The 21,250-nt window shown below is 42.3% G+C and overlaps 1 protein-coding gene across 4 annotated transcripts in view; it reads left to right on the forward strand.

The window, feature by feature from the left end:
• Nucleotides 1–21,250, forward strand: part of MYO1B (myosin IB) — a 184,611-nt gene that overhangs the window by 14,797 nt on the left and 148,564 nt on the right. For 3 of the 4 annotated variants that reach the window (XM_065880949.1, XM_065880948.1, XM_065880950.1), the window contains exon 1: nt 17,110–17,244. In XM_065880949.1, the coding sequence (XP_065737021.1) occupies nt 17,110–17,244 (135 nt within the window). Of the gene's footprint in view, nt 1–17,100; nt 17,245–21,250 lie in introns of those variants that run through there. The other variant, XM_065880947.1, reaches the window with a different exon arrangement.

Here is a 21,250-nt window from a genome sequence, read left to right on the forward strand (position 1 = left end):
TTTTGCTGGGCAACCTGGAGAGGAACGTTTATCTCTGTCAGCAGTTATAAAAGAAGTATATAATTTTAAAGTATGAAACTCAAATTTAGTTTTTAATAGTAACTTATGTGTTTATTCTTTCTATCTTTAAGAGGCAGGTTATTGGAATGAGATGTGACCTTGTACTCTTGACTCTGTGTCTGGTTGTGGGTTTGAAGTGTTATTTTTGTGCTTTCTTAAATGACTTAGGCACTTCTGACTATACATTTGGGACAGAATAAATGTGGTAGTTGGATATGGTTTTGAAAAACCAACCAGATTTTTAACCTGGTAATACGATAGTACTATTCATTCTTATAATTGTCTAGAGGCTCATGGCTTTAGAAAACTCTGTGAGCTCTGAGGGGCCTCCAGATTTGCTGGATTAGTGGGTGTTCTTTTCCTTTGTCAAATATATCAACTGATGCCCATGACACAGTAAATGCCCAAAGTCAGAGGGCTACCCTGTAGTGTGCTCTTGAGTTTTTGTTCCTACCAGTCTATGCTTATGTGGACTCAACTGTGTTTATTCCCAAGCCTGTTTATGCCAATTGTACTTATTATTATATTTAATATAATGATTTAAAATATACGTGCAAAAAAAATTGTTTCTATGAAAATTCATGTGAATGTTTGTAAACCACCTAATAAGTTTGTAAAAATGATTACAGCTGATTTAGGAGTAACTGAAATAACTAAAGGATTTGGAGGATCATAAAATAAAAGTATTCCCATTAATGTTGTTAGTCATTCAGGATAGGTAGATTAATTTGTGGTTATGTAAAACCTGGGAATCTTAGTGACTCAAACGGTAATGCACACTCACACTGGGTGGCCATTGTAGGTCAGGTGGGGGTCTGCCCCATGTTACCCTGGCCCTCACTCCAGCGCATAGTCTGATGGAGCTGTGCCCTCTGGAACATTGTTGATCCCTGTGGCAGAGGGAAGGGCGGATGTGAAACCTTTATGGCCATACGCCTGAATTCAGCAATTCAGGGATAGATGGTCTTCCCACAGAGGGATTATCGAGCATTTGTTAGGAGTAGTGCAGTCCACCCCACACTGCGTCCCAGGTGTCTTTACAGCCTCACTCTTCTTTAAAGAAATTAGACTTGGAGGATGAGGCCATGAGGATGTTTTACAAGAGACCACTGGGTACTACAGTCAGTGGACATACACTCAAAAGGCCTCAGCACTACAGAAAAAGATTGGAAAATATATATTTTTATAGGATTTATTTAAAATAATAGGTTTAGGTATGTATCGTTTACTTATGACTTCCAACGTTAACTGACCTTTAAAAAAAAACAACCAGCCAAACTATCATTAGGCATTTGGATGAGAGAGCCTCTACATGAGTCTTAAATCCTCCTCTCTCTCTTGTGCCCTCCATCAAATTAGTTTCCCACCTTTTATGATAAATTTGTCTGTTAGTTCTCTTGCACTTATCCTCATTTCATTTCTATTAGTTCTACCCTCGTTCTTATTCCTGAACTTCTAGATCCGTGCCCCAACTGAATTCTCTACTGCTAGCTTGTACAGTGCATTTATGCAAGTAGAAAAAGGTGTCCTTTAGGGCAAACACAGTCCCTCAGGAGCCTGACTTGATGTCAGTCCCCATATTCCCTCTTGGCTGGCCCATTTTTATGCAGTGCACAAACTGAACAACTGCACAGAGCAATCCTACTCCCTGCTTCTAGTCACTCTCCCAACTAATTCAGACTATTGCCTGATCAAATAAATCTCCTTAAAATTTTTGTTGTCCCTGTGCCAGCTCAAAAATTTTTGATGACTCCCAATCATCTATAATGGCTGTCCTCAACTTTATTTTCCATCAGACCATCACCAGTGACTGTGGATCACACGTGTTGCCTTCTGGATGCACTGATGTCAGTAATGACAGCAGTGTAGACAGATGAGGCAGGCTGTGTGATGCTTCCCTCTCCTCTCCCACCCATTTCCACCCCCTCAGCCCGCACTCTCAGACTTGCCTCAGCTTACCTTTCCTTCCAGCTTCATGGCCCAGCAGGGCACGACACCAGCTGTCTTCTGCTGCCATTCTGTCTAGACACCATCTTCTGAATATGTCTTGTACCTCTTGCTTTCAAGTTCTTTACCGCTTAATCACATCCTACTCATCCTCAAAAAGGACCCTCAAGGTCAAGTTTCACCTCTTCAGCCATCCTTCTCTAATCCTCCTAGACCATGATAATAGTTCACCTCTAAACATAGATGGTAGGCTCTATCTTCTTCTTTTTGTGGTGAATCATCTGCCCTAGGTGAGCACTTGTTTTATCAGTTATATTGCTCTTAAGAATTTTTTTCCCCAACTAGCTTGCTAATGACTGGGGAGCAGTTGATGTGTCTCTAATTCTTTCTTCTCCCAGTGCCTATGCATCCTAGGTGCATAGGTCAGAGCAGTAGGCTGTGCCTGGTTAATCATATAATTCAGTTCTGGATGGAAGCTGATGCTGCTTCTGCCTAGCCACAGGATATTGACCTACTTTTCCCTCCTTATCTGTTTGTAAAATATTTGTTGAACATGGTGTGTTCTCCCGGTCACAATGAATGTTTGTCTCTCCCTTTCATATGTACTAAATGCTAAAGTGCTAGTTAAATCAGTGGAAAAAACAATGGAGAAGAAAAGTTGGTATGTAGTTTTAATTTCTAAACCTTATAATTATAATTATGTCATTTAAAGAGAACGCTCTGTAGTTTTTATATCTATCTACCTACCTACCTATTGAGAGACGTGATTAAGGGTAGAGTGTAAATTTTAAGTTTTTAGGCCTTTTGATTTGATGCTTTACAATATAACAATGTGGTATTTTGAAAATCTTTTTTTCATAAATTACTTGTAGAAGGAAATGAACTTTTCTTAATCAGTCATATACAGGGTAGTGCACTATTAAATGTTTATTTCTTACCAAAACTTCCGTTGGGAAAATTTACTGTATGGTTCTATACTTGGTCAATCTGGTTAACAATTGATTTTTGTATAGCTTTACAGGTTAAGTGCGTGCTCTATTCAAGGGAAAAAATATGTGTTTATATGTTGGGGGCATTTGTATATATGTATCCTTATGTAAATATATGAAATAATTGCTGCATCCTACAGAACTTTTGGAAATTAACAGAACTATTATTAAAATTTAGTTAACATTTATCAATTTAAATTTAGTAAACATAGATTTTGTTAAACATTTTAATTTGTGACTTAAAAAGGGTTATTTAGTTATGGCATGTCTTGTAAGTTGCTTTGCTGAATTGTGTATTTTTTTAGTTCTTCGTAAATACTTTAGAATGTGTTTAGAGATATGGAAAAATTATGGGGCTTTAAATTCCAAATGAGAAAAACTAGAAAAAAATTAACCGAGAAAATATTTCCAAATTCGAATCTGATTGCTGATTTTAATCAACTTAGGTGAAGTAACCCACTGCAATTTAGCTATTTTTTCTAAAAATTCTTTTTCAGTGACAAAGTTGTTATGCCTTCTCAATTTACATTATCAGTGTCATTTTGGTAACATCTTAGCTATTTTTGTTTGATCGATTCTGAACTAATAAACATTCATGAAGCCCTAACGTAAATATATAAACATCTCTCTCTTTGATTACATAGTGTATTAGACTTTATTTTAGTGGATAACTGCTTGAGGAAGCTTCTGAATTTTTATTATTCCAAAAATACTTTTTCTTAACCACAAGCACAGAGGCATTACTGAAGATGTACTGCTGAGTGATGCACATTTTTCTTTTACTGTATAGGTTTCTTTTTTAAAATTTTTATTGGAGTATAGTTGATTTTATATAGGTTTTTAAATGTGTAATTTGAGATCCCTTTTTGCTTTCTTAACTAGATGCATTTGTTAAAAAAGCCAGTGCCATTTTGCAGCTAACCATGTAGTTGTAAACAGAGAGAGAACACATTCATGTGTCCCTTGATGCCTTTGCTCATGGTGATGCTGTTGATTTTGTGCATTTCCTTCTGTGCTGTGTATGGTTAGACCCTTAATACATTTTTTTGCTGGTGAGGTCAGAATAAAGAGAGCTGCTTTCCTTAGATGTCACTGGGAAAGTTTCTTGTGGACTGGCATTTTTGGTTTTTAACATTCTTTGTAACCAGACCCAGGATGCTTGCGTACCCCAAAATGAAGGAAGTCAGTCTTTCCAGAGTTGAGCTTTTTTTGGTTGAATCAGTAATGATGGAAGCTGGGACAGGATCTTAGGAGATGATGTATTCGACCCCTTTGTGGGGAAACTGAGGCTCAGAGTTGGCAGTGTGCCTAGGATCACACTGTGTGCTAGCTGCAGAACTGAGTCTGCAACATGGAACTTGTGGAGCCACTGTGGTGGTCATTCCAACCTCTGGTCTGTTGCAGAATGCAACAGCTGACATTTCCCAGAGAGATAACTTGCTTCCTTACCCCAAAGAGTGCACTAAATTCAACACATTTCCCTCCATTGTCACTGAAAAGAGCCTGAATGACTGAAAGGTGCCTTTTTAAAAAGGTAGTAAAGAAGGTAGTTTTGCTCTGGTGTACCCCAGGCTATTTTATGTGAGAGTCTTTGTTCAGCCAGATGTCTTCAAAAATTGATTTATAGGGACCCCCAAACTGATGGCTACAAGAAAGCCTACTTGGGTGGCTCCTAGGTACAATTCACCATACTTTGAATTATAAGGGAACATCTTGAGTGCTTGGATGGTCTGATCAAGTATGTAGAGAGCAGAAAGAAACACTGTACAAGCGATGTAAGCAGGGGGAGGGGGCAAGGACAGGAGGACTCGGGTGAGCGTATTAGCATGTGGGACTAGACTGGGACCCTCTGATTAACAAGCCAATTCATTTGGAAGGAAACTTGATTTTCCCCAGGTGACTGTATTCTATTTAATGACCACTGGTCGTATTTGGGATCCGCACACTGGCCAGGAACCAGTCAGAGCTGTCAGGTGTGCCAGTTACATGTGAGCTGTTTTATGTTCACCTAGGGGTTCCAGGGTGTCAGGTTTGCCAAACTAAACACGTTTTTATTATTGGAATATTTTTTAATCCGCATGAGGGAACAAATTGAGAGGACTGTGGGTTATAATTAGCACATCCCAGTGCAGCTGAGTTTGTGTTTCTGGCTATAACAGTGGTTTAGAGTTTTTGGCTACTTTGTCCCACAGGAACTCATAGCCTTTTCAGACGTTAGCTCATGAGTTCTCGTAACATCCAGTATAGGACAGCATAACCATAGGTTCCCCCTAAAGCCAGGATGGCTTGCCCTACATTATTGACCTTCTAGGATTTTGGCTGGTGAGGGTACCATGCTTGGGGAGGGGGTGGAGAGGGAGGGCTGGGGGTGGCTTTCAGACCCAGTCTTGGGGGTGGGTGTCATTCTCTGAAGTCTCCCTGCCCTTCAGCAGTTGTTCCTGCCATGACTCTGCACAGCTTCCTCCAGGAAGTGACAGTGGGGACAGTGATGTTGGCTGCGTTCCTCGTCCGGGTACTGAACTCCATGGGGTGTCTATTTCAAATGAGGCAGTGCTTGAGGTTATTTGCATGGACACACCTGCCAGAAGACAGCAGGGAAGAGTAGGGGAGCTCTTCAGGATCAGGAGAAATGGGCATTGCGAAGGGAGGGAACTAACATCTGGTGAGAGCCTCTCGGGAGTCAGGCTTTGCTTTCTCGAAAGAGAAAGTGGGGCTTCCCTGGTGGCGCAGTGGTTGAGAGTCCGCCTGCCGATGCAGGGGACACGGGTTCGTGCCCCGGTCTGGGAAGATCCCACATGCCGCGGAGCGGCTGGGTCCGTGAGGTGAGCCATGGCCTCTGAGCCTGCGCGTCCGGAGCCTGTTGCTCCGCAACGGGAGAGGCCACAACAGTGAGAGGCCCGCATACCGCAAAAAAAAAAAAAAAGAGAAAGTGGAGTGGATGTTGTCATCCCTGAATTTTTAGATCAGAAACTTGAATTCCATAGATGAATTCCCTTGGATTCGAGCTTGGGTCAGTGATTCAAAGCCTGTGCTGTTCCATGTTGGGGTGGATCAAAAGGGAATTCTCAGTCCTGGAAAAGTCTTGCAACTAAACCTGTAGAAAGTTACTCTTTCCCAAGTAAAGCTTCTCTTTAAAAACTGTGGAATATTCTGACCTTTGGTGACTTAGGAATTAGATTGAAGGGTGTGTGTAATATTAATATAGTAAGTGTGAAAGCCTACTGTCAGAACAGATAGGAGAGCTTCCTCACCCTGGCTCTTCCAGAAACCAGATGTGCAACATCTGCTGGGTCCATTTCTGTCTCTTAAAAGAAGGTTTTGCCTGGGATCCTAAGAAATTTTGCTCACACATCAGAAGAGATAGTTTGTAGTAATCCAAAACCTTCAGTGTTGTCATGGCAGCCAGTTATTTTTGACTCAAAAATCTTTCCAATTAGTCTAGATAATACATTTTTCATTTCCACTGTTAGAAAAAAACTTTTTTTTAACCTGTCACTTTATGAACTGTGAAGTTCTATCTAGATGCTATCTTTCAAATCCTTAATAAATGGAATGTGCCCGGGGTTGAGGGGAGCCGAGCTCCTGGTTGATGGCTTTTGGTTGATATGGCTAGCCTTTCTCTACCCAGACAGAAACGAACCTTGCCCCTGACACTGAGTGGTCCTGGCCCGTCTCTGCCTATTCAGAGGAACCCTCTGGGGTGTGAACTCTTAGGTACCCAGAATGTTGCATTAATTGCCTTTCCCACTCACAGAGCTTTTTAAGATTTGAGTCTGACTTTATGGCTTATGGGCTTCTGTATGCTTTTAGCTGTTTATTTTCATTCCCAATTCAAATCTGTTCCATTGTATCATTGCCTGATAATTTAACGTCCTTTGTGTTACCCATAGTTTGAACTTAAGACAATAGTTATTGTATGGAAACTGCCCAGTAGTTGGGCCTGTTTTTCCCTAAATCCAAGATAGTAACAAAAGCCCTCCTACTAGCAGTCTATTATATACTCTTAACAAAAAGCTTTAGAGAAAAGTGGGTAAAACCTCAGTATGTAGTGGTTTTAACAGTGGAACACAGGATTGGAAAATCAGATAACTATGTGAAGTAAACGCCATGAATCGATATACCCTGTCTAAGCTTCTGTAAGGAGGTGTGTTGATAGGAGTGAGAATTGGCATCCCCTCTGCCTTTTTGCAAAAGCATGTCACGGCCCACTGTCTCAATCTCTGGGGAGCCCTGCAAAGCACCCCGAGTGGTTCTGTGTGGCCCACTAACCCCTTCTCCTTTGAGAACTATGCTGCTTGAGTAAATTGCCCTAAAGAATGCAATTTTCATTCCGCTTGCCCTTAGCTTCGTAAATACCGAGAAAGTGTCTCGCCGTTCGGTTTCTAACCCGAGTCTCTCATGATCTTTCCTATTCTTGGGGAACCATGCGACGCTGTCTGACGGGAAGGGGAGAGATGATGGAAACAGCCCTGGAAGGAAGAGCGCGCGGTGTCCCTCTCACACACATCATTTACCCGCTCCGCACCCCAGTGCCCTGTGAGCCAGCCCCCTCGGCCAGGCAGCGGGGTCTTCGCACATGGGGAGCTCAGGCCTTCTCCAGGGGCCGGGGGAGACCAGCAGGCTAATAACAGCTGTGCTGGAGGAGTAGGGCTTGCTCAGAGCATGCTGCCTATGGGGCAGCGCTGCTGACACTGGTTGAAGTCAGGGGATTTATTTAAGACAAGCAGCTCAGCTGAACCACTCTCAGGATCTAAAGCAGCTGTCTGTCCCAGGTGGTCCTTCTTGTGAGGTTTGCCTTAGGGGGCGGGGGAACTTGGTTGGGGAGAGATGAGATGGAGGAGGATGGCTGGAGTCCGGCTTTGGAGTCATGTCATCTCTGATAAGGAATTTTTTTTATTGAGGTAAAACATACATAATGTAACATTGACCGTTTTAACCTGTTTAAGCATGCAGTTCAGTGGCATTAAGTACATTCGCACTATTGTGCAACCATGTACCTGTTAAACAGCCACTTCCCGTTCCCTCCTCCCTCAGCCCCTGGTAACCACCATGCTAGTTTCTGTCTTCATGAATTTGACTGCTCTAGGACCTCATATAAGTGGAGTCATACAATACTGGTCCTTTTGTGACTGGCTTCAGTTAGCATTATGTCCTTAAGTTTCATCTGTGCTGTAGCATGCGTCAGAATTTGCTTCTTTTCTTAAGGCTGAATAATATTCTGTTATATATATATGTCACATTTTGTTTTGTGAATAATGCTGCTTTGAATGTGGGCGTTTGAGTCTCTCCTTTCATACCCTACAGTAGAATTGCTGGGTCGTATGGCGGTTCTCCGTTTCATCTTTTTGAGCATCTGCTAAGGCATTTGAATATTAGCTTAAAGACACTGGAGAGTTATTGAAGGATTTAAAGCAGGACTTACCTGATCAGACTGTGATTTAGAAAGGCGACTTCGGTGGTGTGGCCCATGGATGGGGGAAGGAGAGGGCTGGCAGAGGCTGTCGGGGAGACCACTTAGGAGATGTTGCCTTCAGCGTGAGAAATAATGAAGGCTGAGCTGGGGCAGTCACGGTGGGGAAGGGCGGGGAAGGGATGGAGTGGGAGTGATTAAGCTGATATAATCAAGGAGATAGGTTGGCTGTGAGGGAAGGAAGAGACAGGGAGAGGCCAAGGATGGGAAACTGAATCAGTTGTGGCTGTGGAATTTAGGGGGAGTGGAAGGGTTTTGCTTTGCTTTTGTTTTCTTGTATTTTGGTGTGTGATGATACAAGAGACAAATTTTGGATGTATTGTGTACATCTTTGTGTGCCGAGATGTTAGACACAGCCAAGTGGTAGAGATGATTGGTGGGCAGGCTGTTGATAATATGGGTTGCTAATTTGCGGGAGGGGGAAAAGCTAAAGAACAAGGGGGCAGATGGCCATGCAATTTGGCTGAATTTAAAAGTGTTGGGGATATTATTGGTGTAGCTCCACAGTTTCATAGCTCCTATGGATCTATTTCACATTCCTACCTGAGACAGAAATATTTATATGTATCAAAATTTGTAACACCAGAAATGATGGCCAATTCATTGGTTATAAAAATCAGGTTTTGGGACTTCGCTGGTGGCACAGTGGTTAAGAATCCGCCTGCCAATCCAGGGGACACAGGTTCGATTCCTGGTATTGGAAGATCCCACGTGCCTGCGGAACAACTAGGCCCATGTGCCACAACTACTGAGCCTGCGTGCTCTAGAGCCTGTGAGCCACAACTATTGAGCCCGTGTGCCACAACTACTGAAGCTCGCACGCCTAGAGCCTGTGCTCCGCAACAAGAGAAGCCACTGCAATGAGAAGCTCACGCACCGCAACGAAGAGTAGCCTCCGCTCGCTGCGACTAGAGAAAGCCCGTGCGCAGCAACAAAGACCCAACACAGCCAAAAATAAATTAATTAATTTTTTAGAAATCTGGTTTTGTAAGGATTCTGATGAATCCAAAAGGATTTAAACTAAAGCATGAGAGTGTTGGATTTCTCTTATATTCTTTTTGCTCATCTACATTTTCTGATTTTTTTTCTTTAGTAAACATGTATTGCTCTTAATCATTAAAAGGGTCATTTGAAATTTCAGAAGTGGCCTACTTTCTTGTCTTGACCCTCTTACTGGACTGTGAGTTCCTGGGGGTGTATAAGAGGAGGAAGTACCATGATTTTTCACAGTGTGTCCCTAGCACTTAACACAATGCCAGGGACCAACAGGGCTCAATACTGTAAATGGTGGTTGAACTGAGTTGAATGGAAATTTAATCAAACTTTTCTCAGAGATGAGATTCCATGCTATTCTGAAAGATCTGGAAATTCCAGTGTTTCTCAGTCACTTAGGCCATTACATTAGGTATGGAACCACGTCCTATAGACTTGGTCCCTCTTTTGCCTTTGTCTTGCCATCAGGATTTGCTGAGTCTTATTTTGTTCATGAAGTCTTGCCACATTGGCCTTGTTTTCTTACTTAAATGTGTTTCTCATGTTATTCTTAAAAGCATTAGCAATGTCTTTGGGAGCCAAATAGCTCAATTCTGTTTCCTGTCCTTTGTTGATAGTAATATGTTTTTAGAGGAATGGATCAAAGTGGCTGGAAGCCGCAGTCATTAGTTTGCCTTCTGGTCTGCTTTGACAGAACCAAGCAACCAAGGATGGCAGCTGTGAGAATGTGCCCTTATTGAATGAATCAGCTGTCAACTGTAAATTTGCATACTTGTTCTCCTTTTGTGTTTCTGTGAATGCCTGCCATATGCCAGAGGCTGTGCACTGTGCCTTTGGGGAGAGAAAGATGAATAAGGGTGACTCTTGACACCAAGGAGCTGATTCTCCAGAAAAGGGTCTAGGATGCATACATGACCACCCTACAAGCAGGTTAATGAGGGGAACTCGAGTCAAATAAGAACAATTGTTACTGTGCTAAGCAGACGCCCTGAAGGTGCTGCCTCTGTTGTGTATTAGTAATGACATTATAATAGACGTGTTTCAACTGTCCCCATTTACAATTACCAGAGCAGTAGATAATCTCCTTTCATTAAGTTTTCCTGCAAGTGGCTCTGCTTTAAAATTTCCTTCAGATTTATTTATTATTATTTATTTATTTTATTTATTTTTTTGGTGGCGCTGTGAGGCTTGTGGGATCTTAGTTCCCTGACCAGGGATTGAACCCAGACCCAGGGCAGTGAAAGCACTGAGTCCTAACCACTGGACCTCCAGGGAATTCTCATTATTTATTATTATTATTATTATTATTATTATATTTGCGGTACACGGGCCTCTCACTGTTGCGGCCTCTCCCGTTGCGGAGCACAGGCTCCGGATGCGCAGGCTCAGCGGCCATGGCTAGCGGGCGCAGCGGCTCTGCGGCATGTGGGATCCTCCCGGACCGGGGCACGAACCCGTGACCCCTGCATCGGCAGGCGGACTCCCAACCACTGCGCCACCAGGGAAGCCCTATTATTTTTTTAAATTGAAGTATAGTTGATTTACAATGTTATGTTAGTTTCTGGTGTACAGCAAAGTGATTCAGTTTTTTATATATATATATATTCTTTTTCATATTCTTTTCCATTACGGTTTATTACAGGATATTGAATATAGTTTCCTGTGCTATACAGTAAGACCTTGTTGTTTATCTTTTTTATGTAATAGTTTGTAGCCCAAAGTTTCTTCAAATTTAAAATCGTGTTCATGACTTAAGGTTAATCCCTGTTAACCATTGCACCCTAAGCTCTGATTTGTGAGTGTTCTTTCAAACTCTATAGTAAAACTCTTTCAACTTAAAAATGCACATCGTTTCTCATCTGTGGCACTCTGAGACCTTCGAATAACATGGGAGACCACCAGATGCTATATTTCAACTTAAACTGCATCTCTTCTTAGTCATTATTAAATTATCGATGACTTTGCAACAGCTTTTCAGTGTTGCTGCTTTGATATCAATAGTAGAATGGCCATGGCCTTCATAAGGATGTGCCATGAAGTTTGGCCATGTCTGTGTAGGGCTGTTGGCTTGGGGAATGCTGTTCTTGACGTTCCGAGCATAGATGACGTTAACATGGTAGGTGGCTGGTCATTTAAGGTTGGGACTGAATAGACTACTCATATTTAAATGTTAGGTTACAGATGGCATTTTAAGATGCTCTAAGATGTTTATGTTTCATTCTCTTTCAGATTTTGAGGAATTTTTGAAATGATGCTTTCAATACTTTAAATGGTATTTTTATACTGCAAAAGATGCCAGTAAGTGAATTGGTGTACACTGAAATATAGGTAGTAATTTTGGAAGTTTTTGAGATGACAGTCGTTGGGGGAAGGAATGGTTGTGATCATATATTTTGTTTTTCTTGGATGGACAAACAGATGGAAAGAGCTGGGGCAGCCATGGAGTCACCGGGTATCAGTTGGTGTGCTTGGTGGTTGGGCTAAATCAGTACTCTTAGGTAGAGGCCCTACTTCCAGGCTCCTCTGTGGTTCCTCGGAGGGCTCCGCCAGTGATTGTATTTTGTAGATGGCTTTCGCCAAGGTTGGAAGAAAAAGATTAGGTACCTGTAATATTGAAGATGTAACCGTGGTTTAAAATTATATGTTGGGCACAGTACTTAGTGTTCATGTCGATTAGGGATCTTGGTTGCTTGCAATGCAGGAACGATGTAGAGACTCAGAGAATTGCAGAGAGGTTGGAGGACCAGGAAGGATACGGGCTTAGAAGCTAGGCAGGAACTTAAGAGAGACTGGAGGGCTGGGCAGCAGGATCCATAGCAGAAACCGTGGCACAGGAACCACCTGGTCTTCATGATGCTGCTGTTGCTGCAGTGAATAATGAGTGTAACCACCAGCTGTCATCATGAACGGGGACTCCAAGTTACAGGAGGATGTCATTGGCTGTGTATAAGCCATGTTCCTTGGGGTAGATCCGTCTCCTTTGAATTCTGTAATGGGAACTGGGTATTGCTTCTCACTCGATGACTTGTCGCAAGATAACTGGGCCCCCTGAAAGGGAGATTAGGTGCAAATAGGAATAGGATTGTATACTGGATGGTGCCCCCTTTAAAATAAAAGACAAATGTTTACTATGCTCCCCCTTTGGCTGCCCAACATTCACATAAGCCTTTCTTTCCATACTTCCTTTCTTTCCTTTCTTTCCATAGGCTTACGAAAATAAAATGCCCCAGCCAACATAATGCACCTCTTCCCTGTATGGCTGAAAACAGAGCCACCCCCTCCCCAGAGGTTCTCAAGAAAACCTCCTCTGTCCGTTGTCTTCTGTGGCCCCATCTAAGTGGAGCATTGGGGATGATGGCTTTGTCATGCTTTAGCAGTTGTTTTTTGTTTTACGAGTTGGAGGTCTTGGGGTTGATTGTCTTAAGAGTCAAGCCACTTGTAAGTCACTGTCAGCCGTACTTCTTTGGCAGTGTAGATCCCTTATAAATGTTGTTGGCTTTCAAGGTTTATCTGCTTCCATGGACTAATAACTAAAACCAGATATACTACCAACCCCTCAGGTTTTGAACCTAGAACTTGGTCTGAGAACTTGTCTCTGGGAGATTGGGCCTGCCCTTGTTGCTGTGCCAAGTGCCTTAGCTCTTGGTTAATGGAATCCACCTGGGAACAGTTAAGAAGCTTAAGAAGCAGTAGAGCAGGTGACACCTCCCCTGTGCTGCATCTTCATGGTGGGAGTGCTATCCCTTTCTCAGGCTGTAGAGATGAAACAGTTGGTGCTTGGGATAGAGGACTTCTCCTCTGTGTCCCCTGCCCCCAGGCAGAATGACTCAACTTAGTAGCATCATATGTTCTCCTCTCTGGCTTTCAGACAGACCAGTTTCACAGCAAGCGTGTCTTTTTCTTGTAGATCCTTAAGAAGTAGCCAACACATACTCCGGCATCTTTTTTTTTTTCCCCTCGAATTCTTGAAAGTTGCAGGCACGGGTCCATGTCATAAGGCACAACAGGCTGTGGTTTAATCAGCTGTGTCTCTATTAAGTATCAAAGGTGATCTTGTCAGTCTAAGATAGTAAGTAGGTCCTCATGCCTCCACTCAGTGTCCTTGGCTCAGCCAGTCCACGCTCTTCAGTGTGTTACTGACGCACTCCATTCCCTCATGCCAGCTTCTTTTATTGGGTAAGATGCTTTCTGTGGCAAATAATAGAAAATCCAACTCAAACAGCTTAAATAATAAAGAGAATTAATTGGCTTCTGTGACCCACAACTTGAGAGCTGTGGGATGGGCTTCAGGTGTAATTTGATCCAGAGGTTTGTGATGTTATCAGGTTATTTTCTTTCCCTGCCCTCCTCCTTGTATTGTTTTCCTCCTCAGACTAGGCCCCTCGTGAAAGCAGACATGGTCAGAGAAGTTCCAAATATCACATCTGTAAATCATGCCACCCAGAGGTAGATGGAACGAACCTTTGTCCTCATATTCCAAAGCCAAAGCCTCAGGCTCAGTTATATGACCAGCCCTGAATCAATTACAGTGGCTGGGAGGTAGAAATATGTTGATCGCCTTAGTGTAGATCGCAGGCTACATTCCCGGAGCATGGGATAAAATTGGCTTGCCTGGAACAATGTGGTTTCCCCTGTGGGTCTTGGGAAGGGTGCAGGTGGACATCTATGTGTCAAACAAAAAGTATCCTTAGTGCTCTATGTACGTTCCCATATGAATTCTTCTGATAGTTTATGGAAACCTTGAGTTAGCAAGTGATTCTGAAATTTGTTCCTGTAGTCAGCATTGGTCTTTCAGAGAAAAAACAAATCAGTTTCTTTTGGCTGAACAAAATATTCCGACTAATTTCGTTGAGATGTCGAAGTGAACCAACCAGGCCTGGAGATGGTAGTCATGGTAAGGGAAATCAGTCCATTTGTGCGAAGATAGGAAGTATCTCTGTGTCATTTTTTCAGTGTCCCAGTTTCACCAGGAGAATGAAAATGAGGGGGAGGATGTCACTGTTTCCTCCCCCCTAAGTGCCTAGATGCTAAAAAAGTAAAATGATAGGAAACAAAACTGTTCTGGCATGACTAAGTGGACGTTGTTATCACCTTTTCAGTTGGTTTACTTTATTGCTGTATTTTGATTTGCAAAAGTTGTATTTTCAGTTTTTCACTTTTACCCACTGCCTGTAACTCAGCATTTGTTTTGTTTGCTCTCTTCCGCCCTTCAGATTATAAAGTTGGGATAGAAGTGTAAAAATTAGAACCCATACTCTTGCTTGAAACTTGTATTTGAAAAAATGGTGAAGCCAGAAAGACTGGCTGCTTAATTACTGTTACCTGCAGCGAAGCTGCTGTCTTTCTGCAGCTGTTTCCATAAATAGACTTTATTATATACAGGAATCTACCCCAGGGCAAAGAGTTCCCATTCTGCCTCTTTGCTTAATTTAAATTGCTGGTTTGAGGTGGTTATTTTTGAAACTCTTCTCAGGTTGACTTCCCCCTTAATCCCTAAGCCTTCTTCCCTCATCTGCCAAATTATATGTAATGCATCGCATCGCAGCTAGAGTGCTTTTGGCATTTCTCGAGTCTGAGAACTTGAAATTTGATTTAAATGTTAATTTATTGTGACAAAGGTTGGGTACTCATGTTCCTATTCCTGTACAAGTCTTTCCACGGACTTGGCACGGGCCCAGCTGTCTACCCGGCTTCTGCTGCATCTCTAGAGAGTGGCAAGTACCCCTACCTCCACCTGGTTTATTTTGAAAGATCTGGCCTAGTTCAAAGTGCCTGAAACCATTCTTGGTACGACTATTGTTGGGTTTTAGCGATACCTGGGGCTATTTATTCCAGGTGTACTTGGTATGAAATTTAAAAAGACATTAACAAAAAGTTAACCCTGTTTTTCTTGTTTTGAATATTAAATACTTCTTTATTGGTTGCTTTCGTTTATGAGAGACTCTTGCTGCTTCTTCTTGGTTTCATTTTTTTGGCTTTTCAGTGCACACTTGAAAAAAAATTCTTTTTTTAATGGGTCAGAAATAAAGAATATGTTTGGATTCATAGAAATCATTAATAATAATAAAGAATTATGTAATTCCTGGTCTTTCCCAGTTCTCTTTAAAATAGCCCAACTAAATGTAGTTTCTTTTGCCTCTAAGAGACCTACTAGATGTTCTAGACTAGAATAGAGTACATTTATTTAAATTGCTAAGCCTTAAGCAAGAAGACTGACCTTTATAAGATATAGGATGCTTGAGTGACTCCTTCATGGAAAGAATTAAATGTACTCCCCTCTCAGTATTAGGGGCATGAATATATGTGAGTATTTATTAGTATCCTGAAATATTATTTAGTATTAGTATCCTGAAGTTAAACAAAATTGACTTCTGCATTGGAAGTATTTAGAGGGAATGGCCCAGATAAATTTAGTTCTACATCCGGATGATATTAGAGAAAGCAACATAACACACACACACACACACACACACACACACACACACACACACACACTCGCCACACCTCGCCACGCCACACCACACCACACCACACACACACACTCTCCTAAATTCAGATAGTACTCTTGACAATGATCAGATTTGAAGTCTTGGGCATTTAACATTCTGCTCTTGGGTGGCACCACGCACTTTAGAGTGGGAGCCCAGTGCTGCCTTTGCAGTGTGCCTGTGTTTTCCACTTGATAGGCTTTCACACTGAGCTAAAAGGAAACTAGTATTTCTGGTCTATTCGTTGCATGTTAATTCGGTTTTGCTGTTCTAGCGGTGTGTCTGTTGGAATGAGCGTTGAGAATATTGAGGTCACTCTTGGCAGGTTATATCATATAGGCAACCTTTGATTTTCAAGTGGGGTGTTATTATTTTCTTTATAAGTCAGCGTTGACTCCTGGAATGAAATTTCTCCCCATGGATATAGTGTTTTAAGTGGTGATTTAAGTTCTTTTGGCACAAAATGTAACACACTCCTAATTAACCATAAGCAGGATTTCTTAATCTCCCTGAGCTTCCTTATCTTAAAATGGGGATAATGATAACAACCTACCTCATAGAGTTGTCAGGATTAAATTAATTAATGCGTGGAAAGTTCTTGATACAGCATCTGATATGTGACAAAAGTACTCAGTAAATGTTAGCATCATTTTTTAAACATTCTCTGGGAAGTGGCATTCTGCATTTCATCATGGAATACTGGGGGATGCCGTCTTCGGGCAGCAGGTTCCTGTGGGTTCAAGTCTGACATTGGTAGGCAAGGGCTAGTGGAAAGGGGTGGGTTGGGTTCTCTTGCCAGAGCTTTGCAACTTCTGGTTGGGCAGAGGAGATGGTCTACAGAAGAAAACGGTGACCCTGGCTTCCTAGTGGCTCTTTCTGTAGATGGACTTTGCTTGGGTTGATGACTGGGAGGGAGGTTTGTTTGTGGCAGCAGGTTGGCAAGTGGGGCTTCTAGCAGCTTGGCAGTGACTGCAGCTCCCGCAGAGACTTCTGACGTAGGTTTTGGGGGCAGGGGCGGGGGCGGGTTACGACACTAATGAGGCAGGTGAGGGCCATTTGGAAATAGCAGTGTTTCATTTCTCCATCGGTGCTAAGAACCCATCTGAAATTATCTTGCTCATTTATATTGTCCCCCTTTCCCTCTTTCTTACAGCAAGAGACTATGGCCAAAATGGAGGTGAAAACGTCACTTCTGGACAATATGATTGGAGTTGGAGATATGGTTCTTTTAGAACCTCTCAATGAGGAGACCGTCATCAACAACCTCAAGAAACGGTTTGACCACAATGAGATATATGTGAGTGTGCACTGGAGGTCATCTGGGGGGTTTAGACTTTGCATTTTGTGGCACAGAGCTGGTTTTTCTTCCTTAGACTCTTCTCTTTTTTCTGTTTGTTTATTGGAGTCCAGAGGTATTTGTTTATACCCTCAGGAAGAGTTTTGGGTTTGCTCATTTGGCACGTGAGTAACATCGCATTAGAGTCGCGTGAGTCTGCTTTCCACACGGTGTTTATAGAGGGCTGACTGTGCAGAGTGTTGCCCTGGATGTCGGGGGTGTTCTAAAACAAGTGGAAGACTTAGTTCTGCCCTCGGAGGAACATGTATTCAGGAGGAGGTTTGAAATCCACAGGCGTCTTCTTGGATACCTTCATAAGATTAGCAGCCTGACCTTTGAGAAGCTACTCATTAAGATGCAAGGCAGTCAAAAAAGACATAAACCTTCTTAACATTTGTAGTTAGTAGAGACAGGAGCAAATTACCAGATACGAATATGTGTTTGGTCCCTGGAGATTTGGGAATAGTCGTGTCCTGCTATACAAAAGTATCATGTCAGACACAAAAATGAAAACATATAAATATATACAGTAATAGAAATTTTATGTTGTAAAAATTCTTTATAAAGGATTTCATAGTGTTACTCTATTTTGTTAAATATATTTAAAACATGAGTCAAAAATGCTTTTATATATAGCTTTTCAGGAATTTGCATAAAGCACAGAAATTTGCATCTGTTCAGGTAGAGACATGTTAACTAAACCAAGGAGATGAAGATTCCCTGTACCAGCAGCTGAGAAGGAAGTGGATGGATGGGGTGGAAGTAGTTTTAATAGCTTCTGACTCGCTTCTGAGTTCTTTTCCCCCCATGTTGTAGTCTATCTGTGTCTAGATATGAATTGGATTATTGGGACCATGCTTCATGTTTTTCTTTCTATCGGTGTGGGGACAGGAGGAGGAAATATAAGTAAATAAAACGAGAGAACGTAACTGATTATAACTTTGTAGAACTAACATATTTTTAAAAATTATATGCGAAGCTATATTTTATGTTGCCTATAGCTTTCCTTTCCAGATAGGCGATCATGTTTCAAGGATAATTTTGGATAATTAATTCTTTTTTAAAAAATTTATTTTATTTTTGGCTGCACTGGGTCTTTGTTGCTGCGTGCGGGCTTTTCTCTAGTTGAGGTGAGCGGAGCCTATTCTTCATTGCGGTGCATGGGCTTCTCATTGCGGTGGCTTCTCTTGTTGCAGAGCACGGGCTCTAGATGCGCGGGCTCAGTAGTTGTGGCCCGCGGGCTCTAGAGCGCAGGCTCAGTAGCTGTGGCGCACGGGCTTAGTTGTTCCGCGGCATGTGGGATCTTCCCAGACCAGGGCTCAAACCCGTGTCCCCTGCATTGGCAGGCGGATTCTTAACCACTGCTCCACCAGGGAAGCCTGGATAATTAATTTCTTAATGAAATAGGAGTCACCATCTGGGAACTGAACTTCCGGTCTTTCTGGATTTGATTGTTGGAGGTAGGGGGAGGTTGACAGTAACCTGAGATATATGGATACTGCTTTGGAATATTAATTTAGTAACTGGCTACTAAACTAAGAGATGTAGTTATGTAAACTGCTGATTCAGATGGAAGAGGTATAAAATGCCATTGCTGTAGAGCAAGTGAGAGGTGTTGTTTGGTTTGGCAGTGAGGCCCCGTGTCACCTTTCCTCAAAGTGTAGCAGTTCAGTTTTCAGGTGGGAAAACATCATGGTTCTGCAGCTTTAATTGAAAATGTGGTCTGATAGCAAATAAAAGACAGACTTTAAACATTGGTCTTTGAGATGGAGATAGGAGGCATCAGATATATCCTAACCGACGTTGGCTGATCATTTTTCTTTCTGGCTCTAAGAGGCACAATTCACTTTCAGCTGAATTGAGAATAGGGTGGAGAGTAGAACATTACATGCATTCAAATACCTGATTTGTTGTGCCCACTAAAAATAAAAGAATCTCCTTTTTAACAAAATGTCAAGTGTTAACATTCATGAGTCTTTAGCAGACGAACTCTCTGGGTTTCAGCCTTACATGATTTTATTTTCTGACTATTTTAGGAATGTTCTTTCTGGTATGAGACAAAAGCAGAAAATTGTTTTTTGCTTCCAGATATTCATATAATTAATGTCTTCCATCATACTTTGGGACTATTATTTCCATGAGATGTGTGCCTTCATTTTGTAACTTTAAACACACGTCATATTGGAGGATTGGGCATTCTCTATTTTAAGCAAAAAAGAAAAAAAAAACAGCTTATAGGGTAATGTGTGTAGTATGATCTTATTTTTTTTAATGGGGGTTTATGGATGTGTACACATGTTTGTATATTTGTATGAACGTAGAGAAAGCCATGCTAACTTTAGTACCATGCTAACTTTAGCATGGGTGGATTTAGGCATGCTAACTTCAGTGGGGTGGGTTGGGATCTGGGGACGGGGAAGAGTTATTACTCTTTTAGACCTCAGTATTATAGGGCTTGTTAAGTCAAGTATGTATTGGTTTTGTAATTTTTTTTTTTTTTTTTTTTGCGGTACGCGGGCCTCTCACTCTTGTGGCCTCTCCCGTTGCGGAGCACAGGCTCCGGACACGCAGGCTCAGCGGCCATGGCTCACGGGCCCAGCCACTCCGCGGCATGTGGGATCTTCCCGGACTGGGGCACGAACCCGTGTCCCCTGCATCGGCAGGCGGACTCTCAACCACTGCACCACCAGGGAAGCCCTGGTTTTGTAATTTTAAAAAAATACTGTACGATAGATTTGATTACCCCACCTTACCCCGTGTAACCCCACATGATGTATATACTGCCCTTGGGAGATCTGTTTCTGGCCCTCATTCTGATAATCTTCCTGCTTTGCTTTTCTTCTTGGGTTGCTGAAAATTGTTCAGCTGATGCCAAAGGCCAAGTTAATGACATACAATATTTTACTATCTTGTATTTCACTTTGTTTTTTAATTCTTTCCCAGGAAGAGAAGGTACAGTTTTTAAAATTTTTTTATTATTTAGTCTCTGTTGTAGTCTCATAGCTTTACTTTATCCTATAAAATTGTGTGATGGTCTCGAGTGATCCATCATGCAAACATACTGAACAGTCATTTGTATGTTCAGAAGCCATGATTGATAAGGGGGCCTGTGAACAGAAGGACGCTTGGCTCAGACTTTAGAACTCTGGCTGTACCCAGAGCTTTTGCTGCCTCTTGTGTGAGCCAGCTGTAGGTCAGGGGACACTGTTCTTCCAACCTGCCCCCCACACCCCCGCTTTCACCACCATATCTAGAGGTAAGAAATATTCCCTGCCTTCACAGAGTTCTCACCAGATAAGAGTTATCAACTCTCTAGAGTATTTATAACCCCTAGTGATCCTCTGGATCTCCAGCCAGCTGAATCTGGAAGTGGAATCCCTGGTGATCCTGTCATACTAAACCTGAAGCTCTGGGTAGGCCAATGAGTCACATGTACTCCTCAAACTACTGACTGTGGCCAGGTGACCAGAATGAGCTGAATGGCTTAAGAAAATGATGTCTGCTCCTAGGATTGGCGGAGGGTCAGTTTTTTCCAAAGTAGATGGGTTGTGTGTAAGTAGGTTGAATACTCTACTAAATCTCTCTATCAGCGTGTCAGGAAGAGGGAAGGGCAGTGGATGCTGATGAGGCCCTCTGCTGTAACCCCGTCACAGGCTTGGTAGGGAATTCTCTAGTGAAGTGGTTTTATTGGTGTTGCTACCATGCTGAAAGATATGTTCCATGAGAAGCATTTATGATTGGAATTCTAAGCTTCAGGTGCACCCAAAGGCATGCCTCTCAAGACTTTTCTCCTGGAGAACTCCTTATGGTAGAGAAGAGTAGGGACTTCCCTGGCGGTCCAGTGGTTAAGACACCACGCTTCCATTGCAGGGGGCACAGGTTCAATCCTTGGTCAAGGAGCTAAGATCCCGTATGCCTCATGGTGTGGCCAAAAAAAAAAGGAGAAGAGTAAAAAGGACCCTGGGGT

The sequence above is a fragment of the Phocoena phocoena genome, chromosome 7 (genome assembly GCF_963924675.1).
Source record: "Phocoena phocoena chromosome 7, mPhoPho1.1, whole genome shotgun sequence".
Lineage (NCBI taxonomy): Eukaryota > Metazoa > Chordata > Mammalia > Artiodactyla > Phocoenidae > Phocoena > Phocoena phocoena.